The 23598-nt window shown below is 43.7% G+C and overlaps 1 protein-coding gene across 1 annotated transcript in view; it reads right to left on the bottom strand.

Moving 5' to 3' along the window:
- Nucleotides 1–23598, bottom strand: part of LOC134608229 (deleted in malignant brain tumors 1 protein-like) — a 278159-nt gene that overhangs the window by 69207 nt on the left and 185354 nt on the right. The window contains exon 4 of the mRNA XM_063450892.1: nt 16926–17243. Within this exon, the coding sequence (XP_063306962.1) occupies nt 16926–17243 (318 nt within the window). The remainder of the gene's footprint in view (nt 1–16925; nt 17244–23598) is intronic.

A 23598-nucleotide genomic window follows, 5' to 3' on the forward strand; every position in this document is an offset into this window, starting at 1 on the left:
TATATATTTAAATTCTACGTGCGTATTTATGTAATATTTTTACATAATTAAGTTATTTTATTGATTGCAATTTAAGGGACCTGCCTGCCAACCCAGGCCAAAAGTCCAGAGAATTTAATTTGCTATCACTGTATTTTACCCTGTAACGTTCTACGACACCCTAAAACCTGTACATGGGGGGTACTGTTTTACTCGGGAGACTTCGCTGAACACAAATATTAGTGATTCAAAACAGTAAAACATATCACAGCGATGATATTGTCAGTGAAAGTGACTTTTGTTGCATTTTTCACACACAAACAGCACTTTTACTGATGATATAATTGTTGTGATACATTTTCCAGTTTTGAAACACTAATATTTGTGTTCAGCAAAGTCTCCTGAGTAGAACAGGACCCCCCATGTACAGGTTTTATAGCGTTTTTGAAAGTTACAGGGTCAAATATATAAGTCAAATATTTTTACATTGAAAATGGCCAGGTTGGTTACATTGCCTTTGAGAGCGTATGGTAGCCCAGGAATGAGAATTACCCCCATGATGGCATACCATTTGCAAAAGAAGACAACCCAAGGTATTGCAAATGGGTTATGTCCAGTCTTTTTTAGTAACCACTTAGTCACAAACACTGGCCAAAATTAGCGTTCAATTTAGTTTTTTACTTTTTTCACACACAAACAAATATGAACGCTAACTTTGGCCAGTGTTTGCGACTAAGTGGCTACTAAAAAGTCTGGACATACCCCATATTGAATACCCTGGGTTGTCTACTTTTAAAAAAATATGTACATGTGGGGTGTTATTTAGCAATTTATGACAGATGATAGTGTTACAATGTCACTATTGATACATTTTAAAAATGTATGTTTTGAAACCGCAATATCCTACTTGTACTTATAGCCCTATAACATGCAAAAAAATAGCAAAAAGCATGTAAACACTGGGTATTTTTGAACTCAGGACAACATTTTGAATCTATTTAGCAGTTTTTTTAATTTGCTTTTGTAGATGAGTAAAAGATTTTTCACATAAAAGTAAAAAAACGTGTATTTTTGTTCAATTTTTCATCATATTTTTTTCATTTTTTTAAAATTAAATTACATGAGATTATATAAATAATGGTATGTAAAGAAAGCCCCTTTTGTCCTGAAAAAAACAATATATAATTTGTATGGGAACAGTAAATGAGAGAGCGGAAAATTACAGCTAAATACAAACACCACAAAAGTGTCAAAAAGATGCCTGGGGGGGGCGTGGCCTGGCAGCGGAACGGAATGGCCGCATAAACCTCGAGCTCCTCCGACCAAGCCCGAAAACAGCCTAATATCTGCCGCCTCACCCCGTTATGGGAAAACACTCTAAACCAGGGAGTACCCCCAGACCCTCGGGGACCCGCCAAGCTCAGATGCATGCCTCCATGCGGCAGTTCCTGACCGCGACACCGGACCCGACCTCCCAGGCGGACTCGGAGGCCTATTCTCAGTCTGAAGCCTCTACTCCCACCTCGCACTCCCCAGAGAGAGGAGACCACATGGCAGCCCCACCACCGGACTGGCTAAGCCTCCTGAAAGAACTACCCACCCGGGCAGACCTGGCGACCGCCAACACGGCCCTTCAGGCATCCATCAGGGCAGACCTTCAACTAATGAGGGAAGACATACAAGGTATGGCGGACCGCATGGCCCGAATAGAGGCAGACCACGATAAACTGGCAGAAGCACAAACCTCCCAGATAAAGACCCAAGCTATACAATTGACCCAAATGCAGGCCATGGCACGACATATAGAGGACCTAGACAATAGGGGCCGCAGAAATAATATACGGATAAGGGGTCTACAGGAAGGGGAAGAGACCCCCGCGCAGCTAACGGGCCTGCTCACGACTATATTTAATGGCCTCCTGAACCGCCCTGAAGGGACCTCCATAACATTTGTTAGGGCACATAGGGCGCTTAGACCCAGAGGCCCACCAGAGGCCCCGCCAAGAGATGTGATCTGCTGCCTGGAAGTCTACGCCCTGAAAGAAGAGATCCTACACGAGGCCCGCAACCGAAAGGAAGTCACACACAACGGACAACAGCTTCAATTGTTTCCAGACCTCTGCCCTGCCACCTTGGGATATCGCAGAGCTCTGAAACCGCTGACCAGAGCTCTGGCCAACCAGAACGTCAGGTACAGATGGACATTCCCGACAGGCCTTATTGCCAGCACTACCGGCGGCCCTCGACAGATCCGTACTGCACAAGATCTGGAAGATCTCACAGACGAACTCCACCTGCCCCCGCTCCAGATGAACTGGCCGGACCCACTCGACTACTATAACGGCCCTCCGCCACCATCACGGGGGCAGCCACAATCACAGCGCCGACAGAGGACCCGGACGGAAACTGCGAGACCGGCCGGAGCAATCCACTAGCCGCGCCAAGAGACCACGAAGACAAAGAGGGGCCGGCGGAACACGTAACTATAACTGCATCCATCTAGGCCCTTGGCCACACAAACACACAGACAATACATAGGGACACTGTTCTTTGTATTTTTTGCTGCATTGCTGGGGTGGGGGGGTGGGGGGGGAACGGGCTGGGGACTTGATATGCACCAGGGACTCTTCTTGAAGTGGGACTACCGGGGCCTGGACTGACCAATGGGACACCTTGGCTGTTTGGGGAGGGGGATTTGGAGGGTGGACATGGAAGGGAATGTTGGTTCCCCCCCCCCCCCCCCCCCCTGAATTCGTAACCCAGAGAGGCCACCTCCATTACCTGAGCTACTGGGCCCCATTCCCCTACTCCTGCTTTTGCCCTCTTCCCCCCTTCCCCCCCCCCCCCAGGGCCTCCACTACCCGGACCCATGCCACGGTATACCTAGGGGCTCCCCACCCGAACCCCTAGACCAAAACTGCACAATTTCCAGACCCCCGGGCCAGAGTGGGGACATGCGATGAGGGACATTCGAAACTCACAGACTATCCGAGACCGCCATGGCTACGCAGAATAGGCCGGTCACCCTAGTAGTAACGGGACTCCCGAGGGAGGGGTCTCCCACACGATAATGACCGCTGAGGCTGGCAAGACAATCTCCTAGAGGGGCAAGGAAGGAGGACACAGGACAGACAGAGGTCTCCCACACATAGTCCTCTGGAAGGACACACTCAAATACCACCTAGACTTCCGACCCCCAGACAGAGACCGACCAGTGGGGAAAGGGAAGAGATAGGCCACGCTCCCATCGGACAGGGGTGTACAGTTCACGGCGGGGGGACCCGACTGGACCGACTGGTTCGGCCGAGTCGGCTCCCACCTAGCCCACACCTTTACCTTAGTAGGTTGTATAGTTAGTTAAACTGTTAATTGTTCACGGTTTTATTTTGTTGCTTTTGTGAGCGCGCAGCTCTCGTCCCGGGGACCCGAGAGAGAGAGAGGCAGCTACAGGCTAACGCTGATAGCGTACCCTTCCCGTCACCCACCCCCCCCTCATCCCCAACCACACCTACCCACCCCTTCCCACGTACAGACAATCCGGAGACGACATGACCTCGCACTCATATACCACCCACAAGAGAGCGGAGATTAACCTCCTTTCCATAAATGCAAAAGGCCTGAATGTGCCGGAAAAGCGCTCCACAGCGCTCCGACACTTTCACAGCCAAAGGGCACAGGTTGTCCTAATCCAGGAAACACATTTTAAGGAGGGACAAGCCCCTAAACTCACAGACCATAGATACACACAATGTTTCCTCAGCAACAACCCGGAAGGGAAAACTAAAGGCACGGCGATTCTAATACACAAATCCCTACATTTCGACCCCACCGACGTCCTCAGTGACACACAGGGGCGCTACGTCTGTGTCAAGGGAATGGTAGCAGACCGACCCTACACGTTCGCATGCCTCTACGCCCCCAACAGACGCCAACACCGTTTCCTAGGCTCCGTGACCAGAACTATAACAAACTTCGCCACGGGTTGTCTGGTTATAGGGGGTGACTTAAACGTAGCCCTGAATCCACACCTCGACACATCCACAGGCACCTCCTCAATACCCCGACACATACTGAAGGACATTGACAAAACCCTTCACGTACACCGACTAGTAGACTGCTGGAGAGCGACTCATCCGGGCGACCGTGACTACAGTTTCTACTCGACCCCCAATGGCACGTACTCAAGAATAGATTACTTTTTAATACCACACTACTATCTGACAGAAATCCGACGATCCACAATAGGCACGGCTACCTGGTCGGACCATGCCCCAATCCAACTGACACTGACATCCCCGCTATTCAGACCCACGTGCAATAACTGGAGACTAAACGACTACCTCCTAAACGACCCAGTAGCCCAGACAGAAGCAAAAACACGACTGACACAATACTTCGCAGAGAACGACACCCCTGACACCACTCCCTTCTGCCTGTGGGAAGCCCACAAATGCGTGATGAGGGGACATTTTATAGCTAAAGGTGCTGCCCTCAAACGAGCAAAAACCGCCAGACTCACCACCCTCCTGAATGACATTCGCAAATTAGAGGACACCCACAAGCAATCCCACCTTCCATCAGACGGGGCACAACTGACAGCCCTACGCAGGGAACTTTCCTCCCTCCTCAACACCAATTACCATAGAGCATACACTCACTCCAAGGCGTTCTTCCATACTAACGCCAACAAATGTGGAGCCCTCCTTGCCCGCATGATTGCCAAAAAGAGATCGACAGCATACATCCCCAAAATCAGGGACAAACAGGGTCACCTCCAGAACATGCCACGAGACATGGCCGACACCATACGGACCTATTACGCGGACTTATACTCACTAGAATCACACCTGACAGAGAGGGAACTAACAGACAAGAAAGCCCGCATAACACACTACCTACAATCACGTATAGGCACCAGTTTGACACAAGAGGCGAGCACGGAACTAGACGAACCCATCACACTTCAAGAACTAACAGGGGCCCTTAAACAAACCAAACAGGGCAAGAGCCCAGGCCCGGATGGACTCCCGATTAGGTACTATAAATCTTTCCCTGAACTCCTTCTCCCACGCCTTCTGGTAGCCCTCAACGCGATTCGCGACGGGACCCACATTCCGCCGCAGTCCCTGGCGGCGAACATTAGTTTAATCCCTAAGGAGGGGAAAGACCCTGAATTATGTGCCAGCTACCGACCTATATCTCTGCTCAATTGCGATATCAAACTCTTCACCAAGGTACTATCACAGAGACTGCAGGCCTACCTCCCGGACCTGATCCACGATGATCAAGTAGGTTTCACCCCACATCGGGAAGCGAGAGACAATACGACCAGGACACTGGCCCTGATCCACGCTGCTACAATCAGTGACACGGGCCTTCTTCTGCTCTCAACAGATGCAGAGAAGGCCTTCGACAGAATATCATGGGACTTTATGTTCCAAGTGCTAGAGCGGCTGGGGATGGGCCCATCCATGATGTCCTGGATTAGAGCCATCTACTCCACACCAACGGCGCGAGTATGCGTCAACGGAGCCTTCACCGACCCCTTCTCGATAATGAACGGGACTAGACAGGGCTGCCCCCTCTCACCCCTCCTATTTATACTAGCCCTGGAACCATTCTTGACCTCAATCCGCAACAACCCTCTAATACCAGGTCTAGTGGTAGGGAGGAAACGACACTCAGTAGCAGCATACGCTGATGACTTGCTATTCTTTGTCACCGAACCAGAAACCACAATGCCAGCAATACTACAGGAATTCGACACGTACGGGGTACTGTCGAATTTCAAGATCAATTACTCTAAATCTACCATACTCAATATTTCAATACCATCACACACAGCCACAACCCTGAAGCGGGAACTCCCGTTCCAGTGGTCAGGCACATCCCTGCGATACTTAGGGACGAACATCACAAGAGATCTCACCCAGCTCTACACAGCTAATTTCCAACCGCTACTCGATATCTTCCGAAAGGACTTTCGGGACTGGGAGCAGGTGCGGCTCTCATGGTTCGGGAGAATAGGGGTACTCAAGATGAACATCCTGCCACGGGTGCTGTACCTGTTCCAGGCGGTCCCATGCGCCATCCCGGAAGCCTTTTTTAATTCCCTCAGGTCCATGGCCCTTAAATTCGCCTGGCACAAACTAAAGGCAAGGATAAAACATGACACACTTACGCTACCGAAAGAGAAGGGGGGGCTAGCCTTCCCTGACTTTAAAAGATACTTTTATGCCTCGCATATTCAACGAGTAGTGGAATGGACCAAAACAGGTGTACCCAAACCCTGGAAAGACATAGAATCGGCACAGATAGGCAAACCCATCTCGATCCTCCCCTGGCTAGACCACCCACAGGGCAGACGACTGGCGGCTCCACACCCCCTAATTAAGGCCACAATGCAAGTCTGGCACAGAATAGCCATACCACTAACACTCACCACCACTCCATCCCCACTACTTCCACTGACCCACAATGAGAACTTCCCTCCGGGGATGGAACCAAAGACGCTAACTAGACTCTTGACACAGGAGACTCCGAGACTCCACCACGCGACCACCAGTGGACAACTAAAAACCCTCGAAGCAATGACAGGGAACGCACATAACTCATTTATGCTACAGTTTAGGTACCGCCAACTACACATGTTCACGCACACACTATTCCATACACATAACGCCACCAGATCATTGACGGAATTCGAAGACATCTGCATGGACCCCGATCCCCTAGCGAAGGGCATCTCCGTTCTCTATGGTATGCTTATGCAACTGAGGAGAAGGCCACCCCCAAGTTTCATGGGAAAATGGGAAGCAGCACTTAACACCACATTCACAACAGCCCAATGGGATAAGATGTGCACACTCACACTCCACTGCTCTCCGTCGAGCGGGACACAGGAGACAGCCTACAAAACATTGAGCCTATGGTACCGCACCCCGCTCCAAACACACACTTACGACCCCACAACGGACGATACATGCTGGAGGTGCACAAGCCACACAGGAACCTACATCCACATCTGGTGGGAATGTCCAATTATCCAACCCTATTGGGAACACATACACAAAATCATTCAGAGATTTACAGACACCCCACCACCGAAGGACCCTGCAGCACTCCTCCTACACCACACCAAAACCAAAGCATCCGTATACAAGAAATCCCTTACGGTCAGAATCCTCAATGTGGCTAAAAGCCTGATTCCAGTATTCTGGAAAAAACAACACGCTCCCCCGATGGCAACCTGGTTCCAACGTATGGAGGAACTCAGAACGCTTGAGGAGCTCACCCTACAGGCAGAAGGGAAATCACAGACATACCAGACCATCTGGACCCATTGGATCCTAACGACCGGTAAACCAGACTTCCAAGACTTGATACGCTAACAGTCATAGACACGGACGACATTACTGACACACACCTGGAGACACTACCCCCCCCCTCCCTCCTCCTACATACCTGACCCCCTGCCCCCCTCCTCCCCCCCCCCCCCCTCCCCCTCCCGGGAACCGGGGAGCGAAGATGCGTGCACTAACTAAGTAAAAGAAATATGCTAGGTTGCAAGGCCAGACAGGGACAAGCATAAGAAATCAGGCTCTGCAGGCAGTGGTTGACTACCAAGTGGGGAAAAGTGCTATGTACCAAATCGGTATAGGGGGAGGCGGATACACCGAAGAGATACACTAAGCCCACATAGCAGAGAGATAATGGGGAAGGGGGACTGACTGAAGTAGTGAGTCAGGGACGACATCCCGAGATACCTTTAGTCATCAGCCGAGCCCGACAAACAGAACCCCCTCGACCCCCTCTCCCTCATACCACGAAGAGAAGGGCTCCCACACATGAACCGGGAGACCCCGGCTACACACCCCTGAAACCCCCGAGTCGGCCAAAACCATAATCACGGCACATGCAAGGGGAAGCCGGAGACATGCTCAGCCCTGTACCCATGCAAACTAAAGGGACCTGAGAGTCCACTAATGTAGAGATAAGTATAGTTGATAGGGGAAATGTGTACCCCCAGCATATATATACGTTGCATATTTTTTTTTGTTTTCTTTACGGACTGGACCTGCGAGTCCAACATTGTTGAATCTTGATATCCTGATACCGGGACCTGCGTGTCCACACTGTTATTTACGTTTCATGAAACTACATGCAACCTCAATATACGAATAAAAAGATATTTACAAAAAAAAAAAAGATGCCTGGTCGCAAATGTACAACATCGCAAAAAAAGTCCGGTCCTTAAGGGGTTAAATACACTATTGTTTTTTGTGTGTTTCATATATTTGAGTTGAGTTTTGTTGTGTTTTGGCTATCATAGTACAGGCCTAAAAAAAAAAAAAAGTTTAATTTTTTTTTTTCAGGCCTGCATTTTAACCCCTTAAGGACACATGACATGTGTGACATGTCATAATTCCCTTTTATTCCAGAAGCTTGGTCCTTAAGGGGTTAATACACTATAGCCTTCCATACTTTATACTGATACCGGAGAAACTGACGGAAGCCAAGCACAGAGAGATGGACACAGGTTTCTTCAGGAAGGAAGAGATTCTTTATTCGGTTCACCGATCGGGACTCAGAGGGACTAATGTCACCAAAAACAGCAAAGATCTGAGCACTGAATACATAGAGTACATTCCTTATATAGCACTGTAGCTCCTCCCATAATTAACTACGCCCATACATACCCTTAACCTATTCAATGAATAGAGTCTAAACTCATCCATCCGGTCTAACCACGTGGCTCATCTGAAACAAAGGAGAGGGACGCGTAATTCCAGTTTCTACATTCCTGCACATGCTCAGTACAGTGATGACAGTATCTTAGCTACGTGTAACTAACTAACTGATACTACAAACACATGTACATACATATGCCTTGTGGCAATCTTAGCCTGTTAAACTTGTATTTTACTGGAATTACATCACAATACTTTTTTTGTGTGTCTTGAATCCTAGTTTAGGTATAACTCCTACCCTCCAGGCCTTGCTATTATATTTTAATATGCTAATTTAGGCTAATTTACTGGTTTTGAAGTTAATTAGCAAGTATTACCTTCACCATACTAAGGTAAATATAATTTGCATTGTGTTTACATGATAAAGGTATTGGGGCTCATACAGTGTGGTGGCTATTGTTTAGCCAGGTTAACATTTCCATTTTTACACTGGAGTGTGTTTAACCCCTTAACGCCGTTATGGCGTACCATGCCGTCACGCATTAAATGGGCTTTAAAGCCGTTGCGACGGCATGGTACGCCGTAACGGCTTAAGCCCCCAAGAAGAGAGGTGTACTTACCTCCGCCGCGATCCTCTTCTGGGGGGCTGCCTGAGAGCCCAGGCAGTCCCCTTCCGGCAAATGAGGCCCCCGGGGGCCATGTGATCGCTCTCAAAGAGCGATCACATGGCCTCCTATAGCTGGCTGTGGATCTGCCAGCAGGGGGACTGTCTGAAATATCAGACAGTCCCCCTGCTGGTAGGAGGTGTAAAAAAAATAAATTAGACATGTGTAAAAATAAAATAAATATATTTATATATATATATAATATGTATATATATTATATATATATAATATATATACAAATTATATATATGTAACGTCATACAAAGTGTATTTTAATATTAATATAAGTACATATATTAATATTAAAAAACACTTAGAATGATGTTACATATATATATATATATATTATATATGTATATATATTATATATATAATAGATGTACATATATATATTATATATAAATACGTATAATTAAAATAATAAATAAATAAAATAATAAAATAAATAAATAAAATATTGAAACAAAATTTAATATAAATTATATATGCATATGTAATTTCATTCTAACTGTATTTTGTTATTAATATATATATATCGGTAACAAAATACACTTAGAATGACATTCTATATATGTCTATCTATATATAAAATACAAAAAAACGCAAATATATATATATAGATAAATACATATAATTACATAAAAGATTACATTAGTATACGCGTAGAATTTAAATACCTATAAATGCATATATATTAAAATTCTACGTGTATATTTAAATAATCTTTTAACGTAATTATGTGATTTGATTAATTAAAATTTGATTGACATGCCTGACAACACAGGGAGAAAGTGCAGAGAATTTAATTCGCAAGCACTATATTTGACCCTGTAACTCTCCAAGACACCATAAAACCTGTACATAGGGGGTACTGTTTTACTCGGGAGACTTCGCTGAACTCAAATATTAGTGTTTCAAACTGGTAAATTGTATTACAACGATGATATTTTAAGTAAAAGTGACGTTTTTCGCATTTTTTACAAGCGAACGACACTTTTATGGTCTATATTATTGTTGTAATATGTTTTACTGTTTTAAAACACTAATATTTGTGTTTAGTGAAGTCTCCCGAGAATGACAGTACCCCCCATGTACAGGTTTTATGGTGTTTTGGAAAGCTAGAGAGTCACATATAAGGCTTGCATTTCATTTTTTTCACATTGAAATTTGCCAGATTGGTTACGTTGCCTTTGAGAGCGTATGGTAGCCCAGGAATGAGAATTACCCCCATGATGGCATACCATTTGCAAAAGTAGACAACCCGAGGTATTGCAAGTGGGGTATGTCCAGTCTTTCTTAGTAGCCACTTAGTCACAAACACTGGCCAAATATTCGTTTTTTGCTTTTTTCACACAAAAACAAATATGAACGCTAACTTTGGCCAGTGTTTGTGACTAAGTGGCTACTAAAAAAGACTAAACATACCCCACTTTCAATACCTTGGCTTGCCTACTTTTTCAAATGGTATGCCGTTATGGCGGTAATGCTCATTCCTGGCTACCACACCGTCTCAAAGGTAACATTACTAATCTGGAAAATTTCAATTTGAAAATGGAACGTTCTATATTTGACCCTGTAACTTTCCAAAACACCATAAAACCTGTTAATGGGGGGTACTGTTGTACTCGTGAGACATTGCTGATTACAAATCTGTGCATTTTTTTGCAGTAAAACCTAACAGTGTTATGACATTCACAGTTAAAATGTCAGACGGAAATGCAAATTTAAAAAAAAATCTTATTTTCTCACATTTTTTTTAATTTTATTCATAATAAATTATGTTCCATATATGAATAGTTAATGATAGATTAAAGCCCTGTTTCTCCTGAACAAAATGATATATAATAAGTGTGGGTGCATATAATTTGAAAGAGGGGAACTACGGGTGAACAGACATATAGCGCAAATTCCAGTTTTTGTTTACGTTTTGTTTTGATCAGAACGTGTACTATTGACTCCGTCCTGAAGGGGTTAATAGAAAATGAACAGTTTGTATTTGAGGTAAATATTATGAAGTAAAGGTGCTTATGTTAGATTGTTATATGGTTGGGAATTATCATTGTGAAGTTACAGTCAGGTATTTTCCAGTTCCCATATCTTCCTTTAAATCATTCTGTTTATTTGTAAATCCCTCCTCCCCCCTACTGCACTTAAACAAAGGCAAAAGGGTGGTTTTGTGTTTTGCTTTCTGTGGGCATTTGTTGTATAGGCCCTGGGGAGATAGCGCAGCTAAGCGGACAAGGGCACATGTAGGAGTGTGGGGATAGATGCATGGGATTGGTTGGGAAGAATCTGTGGGTGTGATTATGTTCTGTGTAAGACAGTGTGGGGGAGGTCTTACCTCAGTGCCACTTGGGATTCGGGCCAGCAAACAGCTTCCCTCCCGCCCACCCTATACTATATTTTGTCGCAGCTAGCCGGGGGTATGTCCTTGCCAATTGAGTTTGAGGTTACGTTTAAGTAGATGGAATGAGATGAACAAGTTTTTAAGATCTCAAACCTCCCCTGCTCTAAAGGCTTAACTTTAGGTTGCCTGAGGTCTCGTGCCCATCGAGCGTGGATAAGGTCGGCTGATGGCAGGCATTGGAAGGATTTTTATGACGAGGGGGGAGGTGAGAGGGAGTGGTGATTAGGAACCACTGTATGTTTTTATTGGCAAGGACGGTTGGGTCACTGTATAACACTATGGGTGGAGTTATATATGTATATATGTTAATTTATGCTTATTTATGTCTAATGTTTTGGTTACAGAAAAGAAGAGATTTAATAAATAAAGTTATGGATGTGTTATGCAGTAATTTAGTTGTGATAATAAATGCTGTGGCCTGTTTCATCCATACTAAGTGGTCTGTCGTTATTGGGGGGTTTAATGGGGTAGATTTTGTTCTAGGCTGCATCGCGATTCCCCACTACGTACATACATGAAACTGTGAAGTTTTTTTCTTAAAAGACAAGAGTTTGTTTGAATAGGTTAATGTAATTAATCTCTTTGGAGCCAGTTTCAGTTTTTTTTAAATAAATCCCATTGTTAAAGACTCAGGGAGAGCTCAGTTTTAAAATGTCATTTCTGGGTACTAAGTATTTTTCTGTAGAAGTACTAGAGTACTTCAAGAATGACATTGACAAACATGATGGACCATATGAGCTTCCAGAACCAGCAGGCCCCAATTGTGGAAAATATAAAGGTTTTATGGATGTTTTGACACAGATTGTTACTAATAAAAAGTGCAATATTAAGAAAAGGAAAAGCTTGGTGGCACAAGCAGTTGTTGCTGCAATAGGGGGTTTGGCAAGCATGGTACTCGAATTGCAGCAAGCTAATTTAGTAACCACTAATAAAATGGAAGATGCTCGTGATGAAAGAAATTGTTTTAAAATAGCTGCCCTAAGAACAAACAAAATGATTGAGGGGTTGGAAAATGAGTTAAGAGAAATAGAACAACAGAGAGATGCATATAGTGCTAAGATCACTGAACTCCAAGACCTAGTCATGGAATATAAAATTAAAATTAAAGAAAACACAAATAAATGGGATAAGGAGATTCCTAGAGTATGCCCAGGCCAGTCTTATTTTATTAAAGAACCAGTAGTGGGAACAAAACACAATGGAAATGTGCCAATTGTGAATTGTGTCCCACAAGCCCCTATAATAATAACTGAACATTTTAATGTAAGAGAAATGCCTGCTAGCTTCTCTAGACAGACAAGGACTATGTCAATCACAGACAAAGATAATTTCCAGAAATGGTGGGGAAGTATGCCAACTGACGACTTTAACACCTTTACACATTGGTTTATGAGGGGAGCAAATAGAGCGAAAAAAGGAGGTCTTAACTTAGAAGAATGGACAGAACTGTTAGAATATGCTATGGGTCCTTTGGCTAGCAGACTATTTGGATTTAATAACAGTGTGTCTGATCAGGCAGGAAGAATTGCTGCAACAAATTTCTATTTACTCAGCATTGAGAAAGAAATAGCTAATATTACGATGAGGCCAGCAGATGGTCCTAGAGAGGTAGCTCAAAGGATATTGTTCTGGTATACGCTACGCCAACCTCAACAGCCTCTGGTCTTGGGCTCACCAGAACACATTGCTAAAGTAATGGAAGCCCTTCCCTGGGAGTGTCAAGAATTTGTGAGGCTTTTTGATCCAACACCAGCAGACTTAGAAATGGTACTAACTAGAGCTGACAATTGGTGGATCAAGCATCCTTCCTCAGAACAGGTCTTCTCTGTTTCAGCCATAAGAACATTCAAGGTTGACTTTGGTAGAGATATAGATGGTAAATGGAGAAGCCAGAGGTGGGATGTACCCCAGAACAAGAGGGATAATGAGAACTGGAGACCAAAACAGGACTTTGACAAAAGATGGAGAGATCCACAGAGGGACCATAGGAATGGGGACAGTGCTAAAGGAAGTAATGTAATGGGAGAGAATTGGAGAAATAGATGGGAGGGGCCTAAGGTAATCAATAATAATTGGAATAATAAAAATACCTGGGAGAGGCTAAAAAGGACAGATAATCACAATTGGGGAGAAAAACGGAGAAACAACAGGAACAGTTATTGGGAGAATAATTGGAGAAGGAACCATAGATGGGATGAGCATCAGACCAATAGACGGGACTGGGATAATTGGAGGAATAAAGAAGTGAATAGAGACTACTGGGACCTAAAGAGACAGACTGAAAGATTGGAGGCAGATGTGAAAGCACTGAGGGAACAGATGAGAGAGGAGGAAAAGATTGATCAATTGGGGGGTCCCAGCAATCAATAACTCTCATAATTTTTGTATCTCTCCACATCTGTATGTATGTTTGTTTTTCTTTTGTTTTGATTCTTTCTCTGAGTTTTCCAGTCTCCCATATAGCTATACATTTCTAATGATGAGATCTAGTGTTCCCACAGAGCAAGGCAAAGCTGCATTAGGATGATGATGTGTGTCAACAGAAGATTGTGGTGGATCCTTGTTACAGGATGGATAAGTATAAGCTGTATCACAGTAGGGATGGGAGACAGGCAATGCGGGCAGAAGATACTCCAAATAAGGGAGCCAGTTTAAAAAGATTAGTCTACATTTTAATAATCCTTCTATTCTTCCAAGGTGTCCGGAACAACGGCGGCAGTGGTTTAGGCAAAGCAGGGAGTCAGGAAAAACTGGACATATTTGCAGCCCTTCTGGGAGGAGTCGGAACTGGATTAAGAATATGGAATTCCGCAAATATCACATCCAGTCCTGTACACTCTACAAACTCTGCCACTAGTACATTGCACATACATACATATTTAACACACACACACACATTCACCTAAATTTCTGTTGTTTTTTTTGTGTGACAAACTTGTATAAAATGTGAATTGACAGCCATAGGAAAGTACAGGAGAACTTATGTCGCTGAGGGAACTATTCCGGAGGGACGGTGGGTTGAATTTCTCCTGTATATCAGGTTTTTGCTCCCACTAGGTTCTCTTGTACTAGAGGGATAACTAGATAACGGAGCAACATAGATGAAGAAAAAGTGGGGGAATGTGGGGTGATGCAACCCCTATTTGACTGTTTTCTTTTACCTTACTCATCTCACTCACACTAATTCCTGTGCTCCCCTTTCCTACTTCAGATCTCATAGTTTACATAGATAAGAGGGATATATTATTATTTTTAAATGTTCTCAACATAAGAGAAGAAAAAGTGAGGGAATGTGGTGACATTCTGTTATCAAACTAGCATGGTGACCAGGGGTCATGTGATCAAGTTCATGTAGATCTTTCTTACAGGGGGATAAGCTTTACTTTGATATGGTAATTGATATGGTAATTTACAAGTCAGGAAAGAGATTACCACTCCCCCCACTATCCTCATTCCTCTCTGTTCCTTCTTGGCTGTGCTGCAGAGCAGATGTGCAGACGCCATGTGCTAGCATGGGGAACCATGTTACACTCTATTGCTTCCTTTTCTTCCTTGGTGGATGTGATGTTGGACTTGCAGCAGTGAGCCATTACTAGATGTGAAGGCCTAACCGTGGGTGAGATCAAACGTGTGGGGAAGGGGATTACTATATAGATAGATAGATTTAAAAGGGTTGTTGCTCCGTGGGTCTGGGCTGTGTGTTTGTGATACATTTATAGTATTGTGTTGTTGTCTTCTAAATAAATACCTTTTAATGTAGACGAACCTTGTGTAATATTTATATTAATTTGGTGATACACTACACTTAGAACTTAGCGTCGTGGGCACCTAGGAAAGCATGAAATCAATGCTTGAAGATGCTGGATGTGCTCATGCAAAGTGTGAGAATGTCCAACATCGTTTCATGAAGTTAAACTCTATGAGAAGCTAGGAAGCGCCTCTAGTGGTTCTTTCTCTGAAACTACAATATTTTACATTGCAGGGTTAAGAGGATAGGGACACTACACCATGACCATTCAATGAGATAAAATGGTCTAAGTGTGTCAGATCACCCTGTCCCTAAATTGTTGTGTTATATTGAATGGTACGGTGTACGTACATCACCGAACGAATTGCCCCACCTGGTTCGTATACCGAGCGGTGGGAATAAACTCCTGAATGAGGGCCACATGACTAATGTACGCACAAACTATTCCATTCATGATTTTTGTGTATTTGGAACTCCCGAAAGAGACCGTCAGCTCAGCCTGTACTTCTGGAACTCTTTTGGGCAGAACCCTCGTGTTCGGTCAGTCTAAACTGTACCCCAGTGGCGTTTAGGCTGTGTTCATGGGCTCTGAGATATGTTGGGTGCTCAGATTCAGGCTATCCAGGGATATAGAACTTGAGGGGATACTACATTGTTGAGTATGTATTTTGGGGTGTTTGTGTTATGAATGTCCTGGACCTGAGAGTTAATGTAATTATGTATGTGCTTTTTCTGCAGTCTACTCTCAGGACCAGTGGGGAATACCCCTGGAGTATGTAAGAAGAGAACCCTTGCATGGGGATTTGTATATAAGGTCAGTTGTGGCTCCCATCAAAACAGTTCAGCTTCACCCTCAACACAGAGCCTTGTCTCGTGACTGTAGGGAACCGCTATACCTGCTTTATTACCGCTTGGATTACTGCTTGGGAATACTTCAGCATTACTCACACTGGGGAGTGGCCGCAACAGAGTGCCTTTAATGTCTTGTTTATCTTGTAAAGAGCCAAGAATTCCAGTGTGGCATTGTGTCATAGGCTTTTTTGTATATATCTTTACAGCAGTCTCCATTCTTTCGACTTCCGTTCTGATAAACTGCCCACATCGGTGTTGTTGATTCCTGTTACTGTGAAGTCACAGTCACGTCTGAAGATAGCTTATTTACCAAACGTTTATATATGTATGAGAGATTCATCTTATTTCACTACTTCATCTGAACACACTAAATATGGCAATTATTAACATAGTAATATAATTACATATTTCTATGTTAATAATCAGTAACACATTATGCATGGCACTGATGCAAACTGTTATTTCTTACATTTATGTTTAATGTACCCTAACTGTGGGTAATTTCCATTCAAAGTTTTACCCTTACCCAATTCCATTTCTATTACTGACCACTGAATGCTTCAGTAAGCCATGTGTCTCCTTACCCTTTGTGGAACACACCACTCCTGCATGGACATTCAGATAACAGGTCTCTGGTCTCTGCATCTTGACATTACACTCTGAGACCTTGGACTCGACACCAGAGCACATCATCCTCTCCACCATCTGGACACTGGAGTCTACTTCCTCCTGCGTGTGCTGAGCTTGCTTCAGGGGCCCACACCCCAAATGTCGGCAGATCACTGAGGCTTCTGCCACGTCAAAGTCCCACGCACAAAGTCTTCCAGGCTGGTTAGTTACAGAAAACTCCACTATCCCATCACATTGTCCCGAGCCGTCAACCAACCTGACATTCTCAATCCCTGCAAAATATGGAAACATGGAGACCCAAGAGGTGCATTATTTCATAGTATTAGTTAAACATAATGATAGGAATTCAGAAAACCTTAACGAGGTATTTTCACATCCAAGATATTTATGCACAACCAAATAAACGCTAAATATATGTTAACAATTGTTTGTGCAAATCTATGTCTTTAAATTTGACAACATTCCTTTTAATTTTAATTTCCAAGCTGTGTTAGGTACATTGAACAAAGTATGTAAATTAGTTATCTTTCCAAGCACCATAACAGCTATTTCCTATAGTAGTTATAGTGCACCCCATTGTAAGGAGTCAAACCGATTTTAGAATGGTTTAAATTCTTACTTGGAGACTGCTAGACACAAATTCCCGCCTCCACTACTGCTAAATAAAACCCGGAATAATATTTATAGTACTTCCAATACCTAAGGGTATGCTTAATATTATTCATCTCACGATTATGAAATATCTAAATTAATTAACCCAATACTTTATCAACTGCCACACAAAACCTTATATCTTACCTGAGTTCTTTGAATTCTATGAAGAGATTTTTATAAACTATAAAATTATTCTCAATAATAAAAGACTCTGTAATAGTCATACAAATCTAGGAATCAATTATTCACAAAATCAGGTCAATTACAATCAGGCATGATTATTTTATCAAGTGACATTGGATTATGGTGAGGGCAATTAGTTGTACAATGCAGCCAAAGCAAATATCACCGTTTATATACCAGATCCAGTGCCTTAATACAACCCATGCTTCCAATAACAAGATTTCCTGTTACAGGACGCTCCCTAACTGATCACTACGCGCATGCAACCAGGAAACATAAGGTTGGTGTAACGGAGCTCCCTGTATGCTGACTGGGTACCTCCACCAAGGACCGCTTCCTAGCTGGAACAGGGGACAAATAGCAACACGTCTGCCCACAGTTGCTGTGGCTTGACTGGGGCCCTGGAACCTCTCCTTCCTGGAGCCAAATGGGGAATTAGCTCTAGTCCTTACAAGGACTTTCCCCGTTGAATCCCCTGCAAACTGGAACAGCAGACACAGGAGTAAATCTTCTTTTCCTCCAATAACAGGACGACACACAGTTTTGGAGTGTAAGCAGGAATAAGATTTTAATGGAGGTACACTGGCCTTTTATGCAAGTTTCCCAACAAGGGCGACACCCAGGTGGACCTTGTTGGGCACAGGGACACAAAGTGAACAAACCAAGAAAAACAGAGTCATACAGTGACAAACAATAGAATCCCTCCACTGTGCTTGGGAGATAATTTAATCAACTGTACTAATCTGATTCAATTATCTCCAAGCATAGAAAAAACATACAATTTTATGAAACCCCAAAAAGTACCTTAAAACACACATCTCCTGATAGCCCCGATCTGGGTGAACAACATATCCAAAAATCACCCAGATCGGTTCAGGGGTACAGGAATTTCCTGGAAGTCATAGTTTTGACCGACCGCAAGCACATGGCCCCATGCCCAAAACAGTTCCAGGGAAATCAGTGCTAACAGTCGGTCAAGTTCAGTAGCCTTTTACAGGTTTCCCTGTACGGCCCATAGTCTGTGGGCAGGAGGCTGGCAATCAGGCTCCTCCAGGAGCTCGTGGCAAACTCAGGCAAAAGGCAATACCATCAAATCTAATCTGTGATTCACTGAGGACTGATTGACTAAATGGTAGGTGGAAGACAATATATAGGTATATACTATATTTCCCTCAGTAAATAACAGTCCCAAACTGTGATTAATCTATTGGATTTGATAAGTATCAATAACCAATATATTTTTTTTTTTGTCTGTTTTTATTGAAGATTTTGTTTTAACACAGAAAATAATTGTCAGGGGTACAGAAGGCAAGAGGGAAGGGGGGGGGGGGGGGGTAAACAAACTATTGCACAGATACATATACATATTGTACATATGAAACAATTGATGCTGTGATGTTACCCAGTGGACCAGTAAGACATACAAGGCAATCCATTGCATATACATATACATTATAGGTTGTAGGTAGTGGACCTGCTACATGTTAGTGACATAATGGAAGGCTTAAAGGAAGGCTTATAGGGTTAAAGGAGGGCTTGTCGCCCACAACGTTTCCAATATATGTAGTATAGCACAATGTGTGTAACATAATATAATTTACTTCAAGTCGGTTATGGATTTAAAATTAATAAATAAAATAATAAAATAAAATAGCTTTGGTGAGATGTGTGTGAGCGTGGAAACATAGTGATCAGTACCATGTCAATTGAGCAAACACTTCTCTTCACCATAAGGATTTCACCCAATAACCGCTGAAGGCTCCCATTGACACCAATGGAGCAGGAATTTCTGTATGTTTCTATTTTTTGCCCACTCTTTTTCATAGATATATGTGGTGTTGACTCTAGTGACCACTTCAGAGATGCTGGGAATAGTATCACTTTTCCAATGGGCGGCTATGGTAGCTTTAGCAGCTAGCAATACATTAATTATTGCTGCTTTGGAAGGTATATCTCCTATGTTAGGGAGTAAATGTAAGAGATATGTAGCTGGTGACATTGGAATGTTTAGGCCTCCTATTTTGTGAATTAACAATTGTATAGCCAACCAATAAGGCTGAAGTTTCGTACATTCCCAAAATATATGTATAAGGGTACCTTTCGCTACATTACATCTCCAGCATCTTGGCGTTACATCTGGATAAATGTTGTTTAATCTATCAGGGTGTCAGGGTACCTGAAGTCTCTACCTCGGAGGAGGTTAGACTTTCCAGCAGCCGTCCTCTCAGGGGGGCTGATTCACCCAATCCTCACAGCTCTCATAGCCGTTCACACGCCGGCCGCGATAGCCCCGCTTCCTTTTATGACGCGGCGCTCAGGAGCCGACGTCATGACGGCAATCACATCCTGACCTGTCAATCTAGTTCTGAACAACGAATCAGGGTTCGGCAAGGGCGGAGTCATCAATTAAAGAACCAAGGTATAAAAGAGGGATGTGTGTAATGGTTCATTGCCCTGTCGTGGTTCTAGCTTGTCTGGTCCCTCAGTGCTCGTATTACTATTGTCTATTTGGTTTTGACTCGGCTTGTACTTTCGTTCCTGTTTATCTCTCGTGTCCTTTGACCTCGGCTCGTCTCTCGCTTACCTGTTCTCTCGTTCCCTCGACCTCGGCTTGTCTCTGACCATTCTTTGCTTTCTCCTTACGTTAGTCCGGCCATTCTAAGGTCCGGTATACGTACCTATCTCCTGTTTGTATTCTGCATGTTGGATCCCTGTCCCGATCCTGACATTACGACAGGGCCATGGATCCTGCAGGTACAAACGCTCAGATTGGTCCTCCTGACTCGAGGTTTGAAGCCATGGACCATAGAATGGACCAAATGGCTCTAGCGCTGCAAGCATTGCTATCCCATCCGAGCAATCAAGCAGAGGAGATGCGTACACCACCCATCTCTCTTGCTAACACAAGCCTAGAGGTAGCCACAGTGGGAGCCTCTTCCCGTGTTACTTCTCCTTTACGGTATGGCGGTTCTCCGGATACCTGTCGAGGTTTTCTAAACCAGATAGGGATTCATTTTGAATTACAACCCCGCGCCTACCCTACAGACAGGGCGAAGGTTGGATTCATAATCTCGCTACTCATTGACAAAGCTCTTAGATGGGCTAACCCTCTGTGGGAAAATGATAATCCAGTAGTCTATAATTATAATGCATTTGTTACTACTTTTAGGAGGACTTTTGATCCTCCAGGAAGAAAGGCCAGTGCAGCTAGATTACTATTACGTCTTAGACAGCATAGTCTAACATTTGTGGATTATGCGTTAGAGTTCAGATCCTTGGCAGCAGAGGTCAAGTGGAATGAACAAGCCTATATGGACGTATTTCTGAACGGATTATCAGATGTGATCTTAGACGAGGTTGCCACAAGAGATCTTCCTGAAAATTTGGAAGAATTAATTTCATTTATCTCTCGAATAGATGAACGCATGAGACAGAGGCAGAACACTCGTGATAGAAGTTATAGACCTTCCTTAAGACTAGCTCCCGCATTTCAGAATTCTGAATCTACTACTCTAGCTCTCCCAGAACCTATGCAGATTGGTAACACTCGTCTCTCAGAAAATGAAAGACAATATAGGAGAAGGGAGGGTCTGTGTATGTATTGTGGAATAGGAGGTCACCTACGCCTAAATTGCCCTAACCGTCCGGGAAACGCTCGCACCTAAGTTCCTCAAGAGGACAGGTCTTGGGTGTTTCTATTTTGTCCTCTACATATGATTACAAGGATCATAGGCTACTGATACCTGTTTCTTTAACTTGGGAAAAGGGAGTACTTAATGCTATGGCATTAATAGATTCCGGAGCAGCTGAAAGCTTTATTGACCAAGCCTTTGTCAAGAACCACTCTATCCCATCTCAGCTAAGGGAGACACCCTTGGCCGTTGAGGCCATAGATGGTAGACCATTATCAGATCCTGTTATTTCTCGTGAGACTATACCAGTTAAGTTGACCATTGGTATTTTTCTCTCATGCTTATCTCATCTCCTTCAGTTCCTATAGTCTTGGGGTACCCCTGGCTTAAAAAGCATAACCCTATTATTGATTGGGAACAAGGTGAGATAGTCTCCTGGGGTCAGGGTTGCCAGAAGGGTTGTGTACAGAAAATCTCACCAGTTTGCGTAGTGGACACACCTAGTAACTCTAACCAGCCCACAGATTTACGGATACCATCTCAGTACCTGGATTTAAAGGCAGTCTTTGATAAAAGGAGGGCTGATACTTTACCCCCACACAGGTCCTTTGACTGTAAGATTAAACTCCTACCTGGTACTATGCCTCTGAAGGGTAATGTATATCCTCTATCCACTAAGGAGAACTTAGTCTTAGAGGAATACATACAGGAGAATCTAGACAAAGGATTTATTAGGAGATCCTCTTCTCCAGCCGGGGCCGGTTTCTTTTTTGTAGATAAGAAGGACGGCACACTACGGCCTTGCATTGATTATCGGGGCTTGAATAAGATAACGATCAGAAATGCTTATCCTATTCCCCTGATTACTGAGCTATTTGATCGCCTGAAAGACTCCAAGATTTTTACAAAGTTAGATCTGAGGGGAGCTTATAACTTGGTGAGAATTCAGCAGGGTGATGAATGGAAAACGGCTTTCAATACCCGGTATGGCCACTATGAGTATACGGTAATGCCCTTCGGACTTTGCAATGCTCCTGCTGTATTCCAGGACTTAATTAATGAGATTCTTAGGGAATTTCAACATGAATGTGTTTATATAGTTTATTTGGATGATATACTAATACACTCTAGAGAACCTGAGATTCACCACAAACAAGTCAGAAGGGTATTGCATAAGCTTCTACAACATGGTTTGTACTGCAAATTGGAGAAGTGTAGCTTTGACCAATCTCAGATAAATTTTCTTGGTTACGTTATTTCTGGAGAGGGCTTTAAGATGGACCCGGTTAAACTCCAATCAATCTTAGATTGGCCATTGCCCAAGGGACTCAAGGCCATTCAGAGGTTTATCGGATTCTCAAATTACTATAGGCGCTTCATTAAGGGGTACTCGTCTATTATTGCTCCTATTACCAACATGACTAGACAGGGTGCTGATACTAAGACCTGGTCTCCGGAGGTGCTTGTTGCTTTCAGTACTCTCAAGGAACAGTTTGCCTCAGCACCGATATTAGTTCATCCTGACACATCTTTGCCGTTTTTACTCGAGGTAGACGCCTCAGAGACAGGTGTAGGCGCTATCCTGTCCCAAAGGCTAGGTTTGAATAAACCGCTGCACCCATGTGGTTTCTTTTCCAGGAAATTGTCTGGGCCTGAGAGCAGATATGATATTGGTGACAGGGAACTATTAGCGGTCATTATGGCTTTAAAGGAGTGGAGACATTTGTTGGAAGGGACTTTACACCCGGTTACTATTTTGACGGATCACAAGAATTTGTCATATATAGGCGAAGCCAAACGCTTATCCGCCAGGCAGGCTCGTTGGTCTTTGTTCCTTACTCATTTCAACTACGTGCTCACTTATAGACCTGGTTCTAAGAACTCTAAGGCCGATGCATTGTCCCGCCAACATGAACCTTCTACTATGTCTGATATGGTTTTTTCTTCTATAGTTCCTAAGTGTAATATTATTGCCAGCACTAGCATCAAGATTCACTCTCCATTGCTGGATGAGATCAAGAAGTTACAGCATCTGGCACCCGGACTTATTCCTGGGGATCGGTACTTCGTTCCTCCTAAACTCCAACTGGAACTAATGCAGTGTTTTCATAACAGTAAATTTGCCGGACACCCTGGCATACGCAAGTCATGTTCTCTG

This window comes from Pelobates fuscus, chromosome 4, assembly GCF_036172605.1.
Source record: "Pelobates fuscus isolate aPelFus1 chromosome 4, aPelFus1.pri, whole genome shotgun sequence".
In the NCBI taxonomy this organism is placed as follows: Eukaryota; Metazoa; Chordata; class Amphibia; order Anura; family Pelobatidae; genus Pelobates; species Pelobates fuscus.